Raw genomic sequence first — 17,886 nt, 5'->3', positions numbered from 1 at the left:
CTTCCATGTTTTCTCTATTTTCCGTATAGAAGGGAGTAACAGTGAGTCAACATTGGAGAAAGAAAAATTAAAAGATTCTAACTTGATTATCATTATCTTAAAAGAAATATTATTTTTGTAAGAAAATATAAGATGATCTAGATTAACGAATGCTCCTTCGTCTTCTACAGATATAACATTGCCAGTGGAGTCAATAACGCCTCTGCAACGTAGGAAACATTGACTGTTATGCCCCCTAAAGTGATTGGTTTCATACTATGCTTAGTAGATTACTAGCAGCCCGAAAGTCGAGGGAAAAAATCCTGCAACAGGGGGGGGGGGAGCAGTTTCACCACCACTAACACTCGACTAGGTTTTCTGTGCCCACGTTCCATTCAAACTTTTAATTTTCGAAAACTTTTCACATACAACTTGGTGTGTACAACATCGCGTCCGTTGGTTATTTCGTTTCTTCTTACATTCCCATCCCACGAACTCTTTCATAAACCTTCACTTTCATTAATCATCACTTGTCTCAGAATACAGGACATTAGCAAAGAACGTAAACTAGAAATTTCATTTCAGAAAAGTTTTGAAAGTAACCAAAGTACGAGGAATATTCAAATTTTTAATTATATCATAGTAAAAAAATCAGGATACAGGGATTGTTGTGATTTGTAGTTGATAACCCCTCTTTATGTAGTCACCACCCAAATTTATGTGTTTCTCCTAACGTTTCTTCACTTTACGAATACCGTCATTGTAGAAGTCTGCATATTGTGCTTTAAACCACTCTTCCACCTCATGAATGACGTCATTTGTGTTGTCAAAATGACGACCACGCAACAGATTCTTCATTTGGGAAAAAAGGAAAAAGTAGCTGGGTGCGAGGTCAGGAGAATAAGGCGGATGCTGCAATACCTGAAAGCCATACGCCCTTGCTTTCCGATAGCAACTTGAGATGAATGAGCTGTTGCTTCTGAAAAGGTGTCAGCAAACGAGGAACCCAGTGCGTAAATATCTTAGACATGTGAAGTTCGTCATGGACAATTTTCCACACACTACCATAACTGAAACCAGGGGCGGATCCAGGGGGGCGATCGAGGCGATTGCCCTCCCCCAGAAGAGGAAACTTTCTTATTTTATATATATAAATAAAACCCATCCCAACGTTTGGAGCCCTTAAAAGTAGCAGTATAACAACCCACCGCCCCCCCCAGAAGTCGGTCCTGGATCCGCCCCTGACTGAAACCAGTCTAGTTCATTGTCGTTTGGGTAGTTACACGTCTGTCTTCGACGATTAAACACTCTAGTTTCTTGACCATGGCAAGATCATCATTTATTGAGGGTCTCCCCACTCGTGGCTTGTCTATGAGGGACATATGACCACTTTGAAAGTTCCACTTCCACTTCACAACTGTACCATAAGATGGACTTTCATTCCCCATAAACAGCTTTCATTTCGTCGTGGATTTGGCGCGCGTTGTTGCCCTACAAATGAAGGAACTGTTCATCATGCAGGTTGATGTCTTCTACAGGCTGTGCAAAGGAAAATATTTTAGAAAGGTATTTAATATTTGCACAAGTATGCATAGAAATGACACTGATTATGCACAAAAAGTTTCATGTAAATATCTGTTTAACTTCTTTATGATAAATAAAACTTTTGAATAGCCCATCGTAGCTATCATCTATGTGTTAAATAACATATTCTTAATCTCTTTTGCCCGTTTCACCAACGAACAAAAACGGTAAATGAATTAACTTAACGTAGCAAGAATTGAGAATACCATTTTCAACGTTACCATTGAACGTTAAAGAAAAACACGTAAAAAAGAAAGACAAAAAATACGTATACAAGATAAACAAAACAACTAAAAGTTAGATAATAAAATATAACGTTAACCTCCAGTTCCAATTATTAAAATTTCCTAGATTAATCGGCATAAAATTATTTGCTACTTTTTACGAAGATTATTTAACGATTACATACTGCGTGCGGCCATGGGTAAAAACCATCACTCTAAGCAACCCATTTTTTAAGTTAAACCATTTCATGTTTCAGTTATATTACAAAAATGCTTTTATATATATATATATATATATATATATATATATATATATATATATATATATATATATATATATATAAAAGGTAACTGCTGGTATATACGCCAGTGCAGCTAAATACGCCAAGTGCTAAGTGCTGGGACGTTTCCGACGAAATCTACTAGAATCCGCCTCCAATATGTGCCACAGTCTTTGACAAGTCCGATTTGACGAATACGGGAGACAGCGCTGAGACCGCCACGCTGTGCACTGTTGTTTGCTTCGGGAAGGTTCCGTGGAAAGACGTTATTATTTCAATAGAGGAAAGAATCCGTTACTAGTACAGTACAAACTCAGAATATTGCCGATTGTTTACAGCTATGTACGCCTTATTTCATGTCCGGCTAGAGGAACACTGTTTTGTAAGTATAGCTTCAGTATTTGTGATTCCATGACTACTAAATCAATACCATGCATGGTGCAGTTAAATACACCAGGGCTTGTGCAGGACTGACTGCAGAAGACAAAGATGTTTTCATTTGTCCCACATGTTCCATGTAATATCGGTGTAGTTTTTTTAATTCATGGTAGAGTGACACTGTTTATCTTCTTATGGACTAAAACTTTCCAGTTTGGAACTTCATTTCAACTTTTGAGATTATGGTTTTTACATTTTATCTTCTATCTTCATCTTGCACTTTGATTATTATATTTTTTGCTTCACCCATGCTCTGTAGTAATATTTGAGTTAGTATAATAAAGACGATGTACGTAGTTGCAAGATTTATTACGGGTTTCTATATTATCCTAGACTTGGCGTAATTACCTGCACATGTTGGTAAATACAGCAGTTTCTGACACATTGTTCTTTTATCTTGGGTACAAAACAGAAGTGAGTCGCATCATTGATATATTTTTTCTACACGCGTAAAAGGATACTCTGCAATGCACATGTATTGTTCTTTCTGTTTCATTAAAATCAAGGAAATAAAAAAATCCAACATCCTTAACATGGCGTATTTATCTGCACCTACCTTGTATACGTAAAACTAACCTACAAGTTTTACTTGTAAATGTTTTCATAAGACAACACTTATTCCAAATTTTAAAACTATTAATGAAACATGTACAAAATCACCAGAGCTGCATTTGAAAAAAAATATATATATAAAATGACTCGCTCGCAACAGTAAAAAGTCCCTTTCAATTTTTTGATAAGAAGTAACTAGGTGAATAATGCCAAATTTCATGTTGTAGGTGAGTATTGAAATATGTACTTATTGTATGAAGTATAAACGAAGTCATCTGAGTCGTTTAGGGGGGAGGGAAATCGTCCAAAAAGACTTACTCCCAAGAGTAAACTTACTACTTTTGGACATTTTCTGCATAAATGGAATGAATTGAAATCTATGTTTCACATCCTACTGTTATGCCAACTTGGCTAAAGGAGACGGTGATGATGAGAAATGAATGAAACGGTGAAAGAAGAACGTGGGAGAACCCCGAGAAAAACCACGCACAGGGGGTTTGTCCACCACAAAGTTCATTTGACGCGAGCTGGGATCGAACCAGGGACCCCATGCACTAGAGGTGAACGTTCTACCATTCAGCCACCGCGGCCCTTCCCTAAAAGTAAACTACCTCTTCTGGAATTTTCCCAGCGTAATGACTTCAACCACAGTGTAGATTTGTTAATGAAAATTAGATAGAATTCTAGTTTAGCGTCTTTTTCAGCAGCAAGGCTGTATGAGATGTAGACTTACATATTAATGTTGGATTCGAACCACATAAGCTCCAGTCGGGAATCGAATCCAAGTCCTCTCTGCCTCAGACATATGCTAACCATAAAGTTACGTGGGAGCTCTTTGCTAATTAAATATAGATGATTGGATTCTTTGAGTTTAACGTCCCCTTCAGCAGCGAGGTTATATGAGACGTGGACCTACTGATTAACGTGGAATCCGAACCACATGAGCTCCCGCCGGGAATTGAACCCAGGTCTCCCACGCCATAGGCGCGTACGCTAACCGCTTAGCCACGAATGAGCTCTTAAATATAGATGACTAAAATATAAATGAAATCGTTAGAGTTGCTTTCCAGAAAATATCCTTCTATTTTTATTTATTATTCTCATTAAGATCAATAAGATTAGATGGAATATTATTATTACATGAACCAGGGGCTCAATGTTCAAGCGATCAAAAATCTGCCTCAAATCTTACATCATCTTTAAATACACTTCATACGACTAAATCCTTTGAGGATAACCAAAAATAAATTTCTTCCCCTAAGTTCCTCCATTAACAGAAAACACTGTTTCGAAAAAAGAAAAGATGAAAAAAGATTCCGGATAGATGTTGAGTGGCGCCCAGCGTGGGGCAGAATCAATCCAGTTCAATACAACGCTAGACGTTATATAAAAGTTTCTTTCTAATTGAACTACATCAGAGCCATCTACTCGCGACTTTAAAGAACTAGTAGTAGAAGAAGAGAAGAATAAATAGGGATTGAAAGCAAAGTTATGAATAAATAAAGCTATCAGTTTTTTTTTTATTTTTTAACTATATGTATATATTCTTCAGTATTTCTTGGCAATAGTGGGAAGCTATTTATTGAGAGAGGTGCTAGAAAGCCCATTAGCCCGCTGAAGGAAAAAGAAATAACACATAAAAAAAGAAAGAAACGAAAAATCTGACGTCATATTATATGGGGAAATCTTAGAATGATTTCCCAAAGGACACTAGAAGCTGCTAGCGTAAGCTTTTAGTTTATTTTTCGTGTGAATAGGTGCTTCTTAACTCAGACACACACACACACACACAAACTTAGGTGTATATATATATATATATATATATATATATATATATATATATATATATATATATATATATATAGAATACTATATCACCTTTCAGAAGAATAAGAATTTGCGGTTCCTGTGTGTTTACATTATATACTGCTTCAGCAGTATAACTCACACAGGTCTAGTAGCAAAGTTACCGTGGACGGTGTTTAGAGGCACAAAAACAGGCAAGATATATTGCAATACAAGACCACACACAAAATCTTAGATGCATCCACTTCACTATAAGTGTTAAGGTATTCCTCGTCGGTTTGCTATATTTTTCTTCTCTTCAACCAAGGTATTTTATATTAATTCTAAAGTATTAAATATTCAAAACCTTCTATCCACTCGTCAGACTGGATATGAGTCTCGTAAAATCCAAGATGCGAACGTGTATTCATAAAAACATCGTGCAAGATTCAAAAATACGAAGCTAGTAGTTTTTCCACACATTAAAGACCTTGTGCTTATATGTGCATACGAATCCATGTAGATCTATATACCGCTGTTCGAAAAATAGCACAACGCACTTAAGAAGTGAGGGAACAACACTTTAATCTCAATACTAAATCTTTATTTACCTCGTATATCTTTCGAATTTATAGTATAATATTTCGTATTGAACTATCTTTAACTTCCTTTTACTGATTATATAATAGGCATTTATTACCAAAAATACGAATTGGACCACAAACAAATAAAATACAAAATTAAATATAGAATATGAATAATTATATGTACGCCTCAGAAGTTATGAACCATACCTATTCATAATTCGCTTTCGGATTGCATACATTCTTCACCACAGAAAGCCAAAATGGAGAATTTTATACATAACGCTGGCCGAAGCTAAGCTGTGTACGGGTTCTAGAAGCACCAGGGTTCTCATGTACCAAATAGTTTCAAAAGCCACACGAGTTGGCCGCCACACACCTTTTCCATATATATATATATATATATATATATATATATATATATATATATATATATATATATATATATATATATATATGCATTATGATTCATAACTATTATTAAAGTCTTCAATACTTTGTGGAAACTTTATATTTGTAATAATCAAAGAACTATTCTGAACTTGAAACAATAATATTCTATTGATGTGCATAGTTTCCCTGTGTGTCTAGTTCCAGGTTTAATTCTCACTGAGGTATTTGTGTAGATCCAATCCGACTATACTACGTGGTAGCCAAATTCATGTGTGATGTAAAGTAATAAGCTTGTCAAATATCCAATGAGAAGTTTGCTTTGAGTGAGAGAATATTGCAATTTCTGATGACACTACGAATATGTAGCATGTGAACCAAATCGAACTCTCGCATCACAACGTTGCAATGTCTTGCTGCAAGCAATTTGGTCGACATAAGAGAGCTGGGCTCAGGGTCAAACGCAAATTTGGCTGTAGTCGTCCGGATTCTCCTTATACTAGCGATGGGTAGTTTGGTTCCTTTACAAAACTTGATTCCTTTCAATCCATTCCAAACAAGGATTCTTTCCTCCAGATCGTATCCTTTGGTTCCGGTAAGTTGTATAATTCCGACATCTTTGGTTTTCCCACTTGATTCCTCGAAATAAGGGCTCGATCCTCCGGCTGCATGGTAGCATACTCTAATCTTCAACATTAGTTCGTTTCTGTTGTATAAAATTAACCTCTACGTATGACGTCATCAAGGGATACCAGATGATTATCTAGAAATGTATATTGCTCATTGAACGAACAAATGTTCAACTCTTGCACGAAAACATCATTAGATGTTAAGCTTAACCCTTAACACTCTCGAAAACATTCACAACTCTTTTGTTTCTATCCTGTTTTTTGTGTGTCTGTGTTTTATGTTGGATTATGGGTTTCGCTTATTAATGAATAATAAAGAAGAGGTTATGCCCGCTGTTTTGTTTAAAGTTCATCCAATAAACTTTTGAAGTAAATGCGAAACATTATTGCTATTTTAATTAACTTCATTTAAAAAATGTACAAAGATTATGAAAAAACTTCTTCGTAATCCTTAAGGAAGTGGGTACATTGTGTATTTGGTCTACACAAGCTTCTTAATATTGTTGTAGAATATAGGCCCGTATTACACAAAGAAAGAAGAAATAAGCAGAAATGACCTCTTACAATCACCCTTGGATTAGATTATGGAAGTGGAATGCACATTAGTGTTACGCGCTATTTTAATTGCTGACCACAAACAAACAATATTAGAGAGTAACTGTTAATTATTTAATACAAGATAAATTAAACTACTCAATGTTAACAACATTTATATAATAATACTGTATGTGTGATAAAATTAAGGACAAAGTGGCTCAAAAGTCAGTTTACCTGCAAAAATGACATAATTACGTGCTAAATGGTAAGTTCGAGGAACAGGGATGGTCACACTGCCGTCTGACTTTGAGTACGGCCGGTTTTGTCAACGTAATTGTGGTAGCGGTTGCTCAACTGCCACTGCATTTCTGACTTACATTGATTCAAATGAGTGTTTTCATCCATGACAGTGCGAATCTCCGACCGCTCATAGTTACGATCCGTGGTGGTTGGGCGGCTTTTATTTGCATTGTCTCATATGAGACCTTTTATTCACAGCGGCTCGGTTCTGCAACAGCCCGCAGTGCAGCCAACCCTAACGGTCACAGCAAGATTTTCAGTTGCTTGTTGTTGTCTGAAATGGTCTGATCTTAACATGACATTTCTTCAATATAGAACTTCTAATTGATGAAATCAAATCGAGACCATGCATTTGGAACATAGCTTTGGAAAATTACAAAGAAAGAAATTATTGACATTCTAAAGCCGTTTTAAAGGTTTATCATTGTCTTCCGTGAGTGTCCCGTACAAGTTTCTATAAGTATTATCAACGTATCTAACATTCTTAATAGCATGGACATCTCGACCTTTTTTTTTAACGTTTTCTCCCTAATCTTGTACAGTAAGCGACAAAAATTCTTCTTGTTTGGTAGAATTTATTTTGGAAATAACAGTGGAACTACACAGTTTCACTGAGATTCAAAGCTGAAACGTACAGAAAATGACAATCTTTTTAATTTACTGAAAACTATATTCAAATTGTCCTTTCGTTCTGAAGTTATTTACCAAACTAATTTCATGAAACGGGAAGAAATTTTGTCACTGACTGTACAAGTAATAAAGAACCAGTGGGTCCGTTTCAGCCAATCTCCAAACTCTACAGACAAGATCGACAACACTGTCTATGACGTATTGCCTCAACACCATTCCCAGTAGTATCCACAGACACAATCACAAGTAATACGGCACTGCAGATCCGTGGCTATTTAGCACGTGGACTCGTCTTAGCGTACACTCGTCATCCTTTGTTGACAGTTGAGACTCAGATGTTGTTTGTTGTGTTTCAACCAAGCATGGTAAACTGACTTTTGCGGCACCCTGTATTTTTGCTCAATCATCATTCTTGTTAAATGTTATAAAGTTTAGTATTCTTATTATTATTATTATTAACACATAGTGTTTGTTTTGTTTCAGGGTATGGCCATTCGACGCCCAACACGGTGGGAGGTAAATTGTTCACCATGTGCTACGCCATCATAGGTATTCCTCTGGGTTTAGTGATGTTCCAGAGCATAGGAGAGCGCCTTAACAAATTCTCTTCTGTTGTGATACGGAATGTGAAGAAGATGCTTCGGTGCAAAGACGTGGAGGCAACCGAGATCAACCTCATTTGTGTAGTGACAACGCTAAGTAGCATAACAATAGCAGGCGGTGCGGCCGCCTTCAGCAAGTACGAGGGGTGGACGTATTTTGATTCTGTGTATTACTGTTTCATCACGCTCACGACCATCGGGTTTGGGGACATGGTGGCCCTCCAGAAGGACGAGGCCCTGCGAAGCAAACCTGAATATGTGGCCTTCGCTCTCATCTTCATCCTATTCGGACTTGCCATTGTCGCGGCGTCTTTGAATCTTCTGGTGCTGAGGTTCGTCACTATGAATACAGAAGACGAACGGAGGGACGAAGCAGAGGCCTTGCAGGTAACTACCTAGGATATAATTTACTGATAAGGATCATGATAACTAGGTGGTTGGAAAAACGCTTTACTGTGCCCAGTGGCGGCTCTTAAAGTAAGTCACATCGATTAATTCTATCAATTGAAACTCAGGGAAGAAAGTTTCAGAGAGCTAAGGAAACCTATGTACAAGAATTAGTTCATCAGGCAAACTTTCTTTCCTTACCTTGTAGTGAAGACCTGAGGAAAGAAAGTTCCAGCGAGCTTCAGGAAACTACGTACTAGAATTAGTTCATTGGGCCAATTTTCTTCCCTTACCTTATAGTGAAGACCTAAGGGAAAAAGTTTAAGACAGCTTCAGAAAACCATGAACAAGAATTAGTTCATCAGGCAAACTTTCTTTCCTTACCTTATAGTGAAGAACTGAGGAAAGAAAGTTCCAGAGAGCTTCAGGAAACTACGTACTAGAATTAGTTCATTAGGCCAATTTTCTTCCCTTACCTTATAGTGAAGACCTAAGGGAAAAAGTTTAAGACAGCTTCAGAAAACCATGAACAAGAATTAGTTCATCAGGCAAACTTTCTTTCCTTACCTTATAGTGAAGAACTGAGGAAAGAAAGTTCCAGAAAGCTTCAGGAAACTACGTACTAGAATTAGTTCATTAGGCCAATTTTCTTCCCTTACCTTATAGTGAAGACCTAAGGGAAAAAGTTTAAGTCAGCTTCAGAAAACCATGAACAAGAATTAGTTCATTAGGCAAACTTTCTTCCCTTACCTTGTGGTGACGATTTAAGGGAAGAAAGTTACAGACAGCTTCAGAAATGTATGTACAAGAATTAGTTCATTAGGTAAACTTTCATCTCTTACTTTGTAGCTATTTTTCTTTTATTATCTATGTGACATCCGTCATAAGCCGCTACTGAATGTGCCTGAAGTAATTTTCTAAATAACTGTAGTTTATCTTCGTGAATAGGGTCTCGAGGCGTGTAATGTGTAGTCTTAAGGAAGCAAATTGCTCTAGTGATAAAAGAACTTAAACACGAACAGTGCAAGTGTACAGTTTATCTTAAACAGAGTTTTAAGGTTGGTAAGCTCTTTGAACATGTTCTCTTAGGGACACGCAAAATTAGATGAGATTCAGTAATCGGGTCGCGAAACCCAACGCTTTTAGGCATACTTTAAATCATTTGTGGGATTTGTTATGATAACATGAAAATCACTGTGTATGCTACAGGTATTCTGAAAGTAGATTTTTCAAACATATTTTAACAAATGAGAAATAAACCTAGTTTGTAATTTTGCCGACGCTACCCGAGCCTAGGGCTCGGGTTATAATGTGTTAAGAATCCTAATATGGCATGTGAAGTATGGAAGTTTTTATTCTTAACAAACCGAGTGAACCAAACTCAGAAGCTCTCAGAGTGCAACTGTTCCCCCTTATACTCACTTAAAGGTTAATTGTCGTAGAAAATATAAATAAAATAAAATATACACAGAGAACGGAACCGACCCAAGCCTAGCACGTCCATGGCCGAATTTAGACATCAAATATAAAATGTTTTATGGCTTAGACGATGAGCTACTTGCCCACTAAGTTTGACTGAAATTTCGTCAGTAGTTATTGAGAAATAAACTATTACACATGTACACCTGGAGTAAAAATAAGCTTTCCTACGCTTACGCCGGCGGCTAAAAATGTACTAAACATTCAAAAATATTCTGTGCTAAAAGCTAGTTTTGGCCTGAGAACCCACCTTTCCTTTCAACCGTTATTTCATAATAAAAGATAAAAATAACATAATAAATAAACATTATTCTCTTGATTCCATTAATAAAATAAAATGTGGTATCATGTATACAGAGTTCTTTGCGGTGGACAAACATTGTGTGCGTAGATCTTCTCGGAGTTCTCCCATTTCTTTCCAATTTCCTTATTCCATTATTATCATCTACACTATCTCATCATCACTCAGCCCTTCCTGCTTAATGGGTTTGGTACACATGGTGCCAGATTCGATTCTCGGTAGGAGAGCATAAAAAAATTAATTTCACAACCATTCACTCTCAATAATCGTTTTTTTTCATTAGCCTAAAAGGAATACAGTAGAACTTGAAACTAAAAATATAATCTCATCACCGTCTTCCTTAGCCTTGGTGTATAATCGTAGGACATTAAATTCCACAAAGATATACGAAGTTATAATATAAACTACTAGTAGACGTACAAATGTTCTCCTGAACTTAGATTGGTTACTAGATTTTCAGTAGCACGAAAACAAGCTTGATGTAATCCCTTACACAAGTTCAACTCCATAAAATCATACGAACAGATTTTTGTAAAATATTTTTATTTGAATTACAAATTATAGCATGCTTTAGAACGTCAATGTAGCACACAAGTAGCAAGTGCGTTACTCTATGTCCATTAAAACTATTGGTTACTATCATCAGGACTTACATTCACCAACTCATTTTGTTCAATTTTATAAGGTCTATTTTTCAGGTAATCAGGACTTACATTCACCACATCATTCTGTTCATTTTTATTAGATTTATCGGTTAGTACCATCAGAACGTAAATTTACCATCTCAATTTGTTCATTTCTATTAGATATATTAGTGTCATCACGACTTACATTCACCATCCCTTTTTGTTAACTTTTATTAGATCTTTTGTTTAGTATCATCAGAATTTGCCATTTTGTTGATATTTATTAGATGTATTCGTTACTTTCACCACCACCAATCTTCAAAAGCTCATATTTTTGTTATCTTTATTAGACCTATTCTGTGACATGTATTGGTTAGTATCATCAGGATTTACATTTTCTTCATTTTCATTAGATCTATTGGTTAGTATCATCAGGACCTTTATCTACCATATCATTATGTTCATTTCTATTAGATGGATTATCATCAGGACTTACATTCACCATCTCATTTTGTTGATTTTTATTATACCTGTTCGTTAGTATCATCAGGACTACTGTCCTTAACCCGTAAGTAGTCGCGGCATTTTTTGTAACGTAAGTACTCGCGTGGGGGTGCCACATACCCCCATATTTTTTGCTATTTTTTTAGCTGTTAATTAAAATATTGCGATGAGAATTGCTAGAGACATTCCTTATAACTTTTCTTTTCGACTCAGTGATTAATAAAAGGCAAAATATTGATGTTTCTCAGGAAGGTACTGTAAGTGGCAGTAGTATAACCAACTCCATTTTCAAGAAAATTACTAAGGAAACTTGTTGGGGGTCCAGAAGACCCCCACGCGAGCACTTACGGGTTAAGCTCATTTTCTTTGTTTCCATTAGATCTACTTTTTAGCATCACCAGGACTTGCATTCACCATATCATTTCGTTCATTTATTAGATTTATTGCTTAGTATCATAATGACTTAAATTCACCGTTGTTCATTTCTATTTGATTTGTTACTTGATATCATCATGATTGACACTCACCACCTATTGTTTTTTCATTTCTAATAGATCAATTCGTTTGTATCATCAGGATTAATGTTCATAATCCCATTTCCTTTACATCTATTAGATCTATTAGTTAGTACCATCAGGACTTACATTTACCATCTCATTTTTTAAACTTTCATTAGGTCTATTGATTAATATAATCAGGACTTACATTCATCATCTCGTTTTGTTGATTTGTATTAGATGTATTTGTTAGTATCATCAGAACCAATGTTCATAATCTCATGTTTTTATTTTTATTAGATCTATTAGTTAGTACCGTTAGAACTTACATTCATAATATCATTTTCTTTATTTCCATTAGATCTATTAGCTATTACCATCAACACCTCCATTCATCACCTCATTTTTTCATTTCGATTGCATGTATTGGTTAGTGTCATCATCGCTTACATTCACTACCTCATTTCGTTCTTTTTTATTAGATCCACTGCTTAGTATCATCAGGATCTACATTTATCATACTGTTTTGTCCATTTTTATTATATTTGCTGGTTAGTATCATCAGGACTTACATTCACCATATCATTTTGTTCATTCTTTATTAGATCTATTCGTTAGTACCATCAGGTGTAATGTTCAGAATGTCATTTTCTTTATTTCTATTAGATCTATTAGTTAGTATCATCAGGAATACATTCATAATCCCCTTCTGTTTATTTCTATTAAGTCTATTGGTTAGTATCATCAGGACTTACATTCGTCATCTCATTTTGTTTTCTTCTATTATATCTATTGGTTAGTATCAACAGGATCTCATTTATAAACTTTTATCAGATCAATTCGTTACTATCGTGTAGACTAATGATTAGGGGAGAGGAAGGGAATGGCGATCAGTTGGGAATGGCGATCAGCCCACTTTGCCCTCTTGCGTTACCCGAGGACAAGTCAAAGTAGTGCTGCCATCTGCCTCTTGTAGCAAGGTTTCTTGTTTGTTGTCGAGGAATTTGTTAGAGTAGATTGAAGTCTACAGCGTGCTGAAACTTGTTTTTGTTGATTTTCTTACAAGGATCTGCATATTTCAATCACAATAGATGCAATTTAGGTTGTAAGATCTTGAAGCTACTTAGATTCTTAAAAAGTTATATTTACGCCTAATGCACGACACATAGTTACATTTAAAAAAAAACTACGTTTTACAGTATAACCAGCTCAATTTTCAAAATGGCGCAATGTTGGGAATGCCGATGAACGTGATCAGTTTACTACCATGGTGATCACCATTCCCAACAAACTTTTGGAATACTTCTCCAGCCAAAAATTATAAAAGAGGCTAGACCTAAGATAGGTAATACGCCTACTTTAGTCAAACACTGAAACTTTGGTATCGGTGTAATCTTTGTGGATCGTAGGTGCATGCTAACTGTACTGCTGTGGACTCATCTGGATATATCTGTGACGTGTCTTTGAAAAAACATCAATAAAACATTAAGTTGAAGTTTCTCAGTCTTTCAAAGGCGCTGTTTAGCAAAAAAAAAAAAAAAAAAAAAGAAAACGAAATGCCTATGGAACTATATGTGTTTATTAAGCTTGAACTGTGATCGCCATTACCAACATGTGATGGGAATGGCGACCAAAGTACCAATTTGACTTTTTTCCATCGTGTTCCCGAACTGAAAGAATTATCCTCTTTTTATTTTACACACTTATTGTAGAAGGATTGGAGTATGTACTTACAAATTTGTTTCAATATATTTTGCAAATGAAACTGCGTAATAACCAACTTTTCTTAGGTGATCGCCATTGCCCACCTCTCCCCTATAATCTCATTTTACTCTTTTCTGTTAGACCTATTGGTTAGCATCATCAGGGCTTATATTCATCATTTCATTTTGTTCATTTGTATTAGGTCCGTTGGTTAATATTATTAGGACTTACCTTCACGATCTCCTTTTGTTTATTTTTAGGAGATCTGTTGATTAGTATCATCAGGATTCACATTCACCACATCATTATGTTCGTTTTTTATAATACATATTAGTTAGTATCATCAGGGCTTACATTCACTATTTATTTTTTTTAATAGATTTATTCGCTAGTACTAATGTCCATAAGTTCACTTTTCTTATTTCTATTAGTTCTATTTTTAGCACCATCAGGACTTCATTCACCATATCATTTTGTTTTCTCATCAGATATATTGGTTAATATCATAACGATTTAAATTCACCGTCTCATATAGTTCATTTCTATTAGAGCATCATCAGAAATTAAATTCACCATCTCATTTTGTTCATTTTTACTAGAACTATTCGTTAATATCTTGGGGACTAATGTGCATAATCCCATTTTCTTTACTTCTATTAGATCTGTTAGTTAGTACCATCAGAATTTAAATTCATAATCTCATTTTGTAAAATTTTATTAAATCTATTGGACAGTATCATCAGGACTTACATTCACTTTCTCATTTTTTTTATTTTTATTAGATCTATTTGTTAATATCATCAGGATTTTCATTCATCATCTCATTTTGTGAATTTTTATTAGATCTGTTGGTTAGTCTCATTAGAGCTTGCATTCTCCATTGCATCGTTGTTGTGGGTGGGCAATGTTGCAATTACCAGCCCACTGCCAGAACGTTCAGCTTTCACAAAGGCTAAATTAGAAAAAAAGATCACCAGTATCAATACGATCTTTTCCTCTTTCACATAACGAAAGTTACCCTTCCTGAAAAAGGTATCTCCAATAGGTATGTATTTTCCAATGTCGCTTAGCACTCGTAAAAATGGAAACATAGCTGGAAACGAGATAATCATTAAGTACATTTAAATATTCAGTCTTCATTGGTTGCAGAATTTAGTAAATATTTGACTTGACAATCACCTTGAATTAACATAAAATTTTATTAACAAAACGAAAGAATTAAATAAGGTTTCAGAAACAAGATTAAACGTCTACAATTATCACGTAGAATAAAATATATATGAATCTTACATTAACTTTGATTATCGATTTCATATATACATATACATTCTGCATACCATCATAGTACACATGTTTTAACTTGAAATTGGTTCAATATAGCTACTGTCTTAATTATTAATCGAATTTGTAATAATATTCCAAAAATCCTTTTTTTTCACCGTTTCACTCCTATTTAGCGAACAAAATTCTTCAGCATATTGAAACACTAACTATTCTATGTTAAATACTCACATACAGTAATAGCGAGTAATAACAACATTAATAAAATAACTTTTTTACACAAGTTATAAGACACATGTTCTACATACCGTTGAAGAGGACACGTGATGGGCCGTTTTACTTGTTCCCTATACATCGCTAAGAAAAGACTTATTAACCAATCAGAATGCAGAACTGCGATCCAATGACTTCTTACCAATAGCTATGGTAACAGATCTCACAATTCAAAAAGTAACGAAATATACGCTGATACACACAAATACACAGAAGTGAAGGTTCACCACTCCACACCATCTGATGTTGTTCATTTTTATTATTTCTATTCTTTAATGTCATGAGTACTAACGTTCATAATCTCATTTTCTTTATTTTTATTAATTCTATTAGTTAGTACCAATAGGACATACATTCATCATACTATATTATTCATTTTATGAGATCTATTAATTAGTATCATCAGGACTTATATGGACCATATCATTATGTTCATTTTTATTAGATCTATTGGTAGTATCCTCAGGACTTACATTCACTATCTCATTTTGGTTGATTTTTATTAGATCTATTCATTAGTATCATCAGGACTAACGCCAATAAGCTCATTTTCTTTATTTCTATTAGATCTATTTTCAGTGCCATCAGGACTTACATTCACCATGTCATTATGTTTATTTTTAGATCTATTCGTTAGTGTCCTCAGGACTTACATTCACCATCTCATTTTGTTCATTTTTATTAGATCTATTCGTTAGAATCATCAGAATTTACATTCATTATCTCATTTTGAGATTAACGTCCCCTTGAGCAGCGAGGCTATATGAGACTGGACCTACTGATTAAGTGAAATCCGAATCACATGAGCTTTCGCCTGGAATCGAACGCGGGCCTCCCACGCCATCATCTCATTTTGCTCATTTTCATTAGATCTATCGGTTAGCATCATTAGGAGCTACATTTACTATATAGTTTTGCTCGTTCCGATTAGTTGTATTGGCTAGTATGTGTCTCATCTTCGGACACTCTTTTTCATTAACACTAATAATACTGTAGAAGATTAAAGATTGTGGACAAAACATTTATTATTTCTCTCATTACTCAACTTAAAAACTCTTTTATTATTATTACTGGCAACGAACGAGGTAGTGACATAAAGATGAGTTTTTCTCAAAAACTGCGCATCAGAATTTACCCTCAATCATCTCATTTTATTGTTTGAGGTCATCTGTTCTCAATTGGTAAGTCTGTCATCTTTGAATAGTACTACAATTGAACTAAAATTAAAGTTTAAAAGCTAATGAGTCCCTCTCCCTTAATCTAGTGATTAGCGCTTGCGCCTTTGTTACATGTGGTCCCGGATTTGATTCCCGGTGGGAGAGCAAGAGAAAACTAATTTCGTAATCATCCACTTTCATTAATCATAACTGTCACATAGCCACAAAGGCGTGGGACGTTATACAAATAAAAAACTAAATTATACTTTTGAGCTGCATTTCAAAACCGTACTGTATACTATCGTCTTCTTAGTATAACAATAGAAACCTTGATGAGGGTATACGTCAGTAACAGTTTCACCTTAAGAGGTGCGATCGCTATCCTATAGCATCAAGTGTTTTTTAGATTTATTTTTAAAAAATCATTTTTCTCGCTTTTATCGAAGATGCATGCTTTTAAACTTACATTCACCATATAAGATCGCTCACCTTGATTAGATCTAGTGCTTACTATCACAACAATTTACATTCGCCATCTCGTTTTGTTCATTTCTATTATATCTATTTGTTAGCATCATCATGAGCTACATTCACTATACCATTTTGTTCATATCTATCAGATCTATTAGTTAGGATCATCAGGACTTACATTCATAATACCATTTTGTTCATTTCTATCAGATCTATTAGTTAGTATCGTCAGAACTTACATTCATCATACCATTTTGTTCATTTCTATCAGATCTATTAGTTAGTATCATCATGACCTACATTCATTATATCGTTTAGTTCATTTCTATCAGATCTATTAGTTTCAAGCATCAAGACTTACATTCACTTTATCATTTTGTTCATTTCTATTAGATCTATTAGTTAGTATTGTCAGAACTTACATTCATCATCTCCTTTTGTTCATTTCTATTACATCTATTAGTTTCATCAGGACTTACCTTCACCTTAGTATTTTGTTCATTTCTATCAGATCTATTAGTTAGGATCATCAGGACTTAATTCACCATCTTCTTTTGTTTATTTCTATTAGATCTATTAGTATCTTCAGGACTTACATTCATCATTTCATTTATTCATTTTATTTGATCTATTGGTTAGTATCATGAGATCTTACATTCCCCATCTCATTTTGTTCATTTCTGTTAGATCT

The 17,886-nt window shown here is 34.9% G+C and overlaps 1 protein-coding gene across 1 annotated transcript in view; it reads left to right on the top strand.

Moving 5' to 3' along the window:
• Task6 (TWIK-related acid-sensitive K[+] channel 6) overlaps window positions 1-17,886 on the top strand; it is an 836,358-nt gene that overhangs the window by 774,886 nt on the left and 43,586 nt on the right. Inside the window, exon 4 of the mRNA XM_081756527.1 lies at window positions 8,397-8,902. Within this exon, the coding sequence (XP_081612653.1) occupies window positions 8,397-8,902 (506 nt within the window). The remainder of the gene's footprint in view (window positions 1-8,396; window positions 8,903-17,886) is intronic.

The sequence above is a fragment of the Thermobia domestica genome, chromosome 4, assembly GCF_964235325.1.
Source record: "Thermobia domestica chromosome 4, izTheDome1.hap1.1, whole genome shotgun sequence".
Classification (NCBI taxonomy): domain Eukaryota; kingdom Metazoa; phylum Arthropoda; class Insecta; order Zygentoma; family Lepismatidae; genus Thermobia; species Thermobia domestica.
Note: the sequence above shows the minus strand (reverse complement) of the source record. Positions and strands in the feature narration are given on the sequence as shown.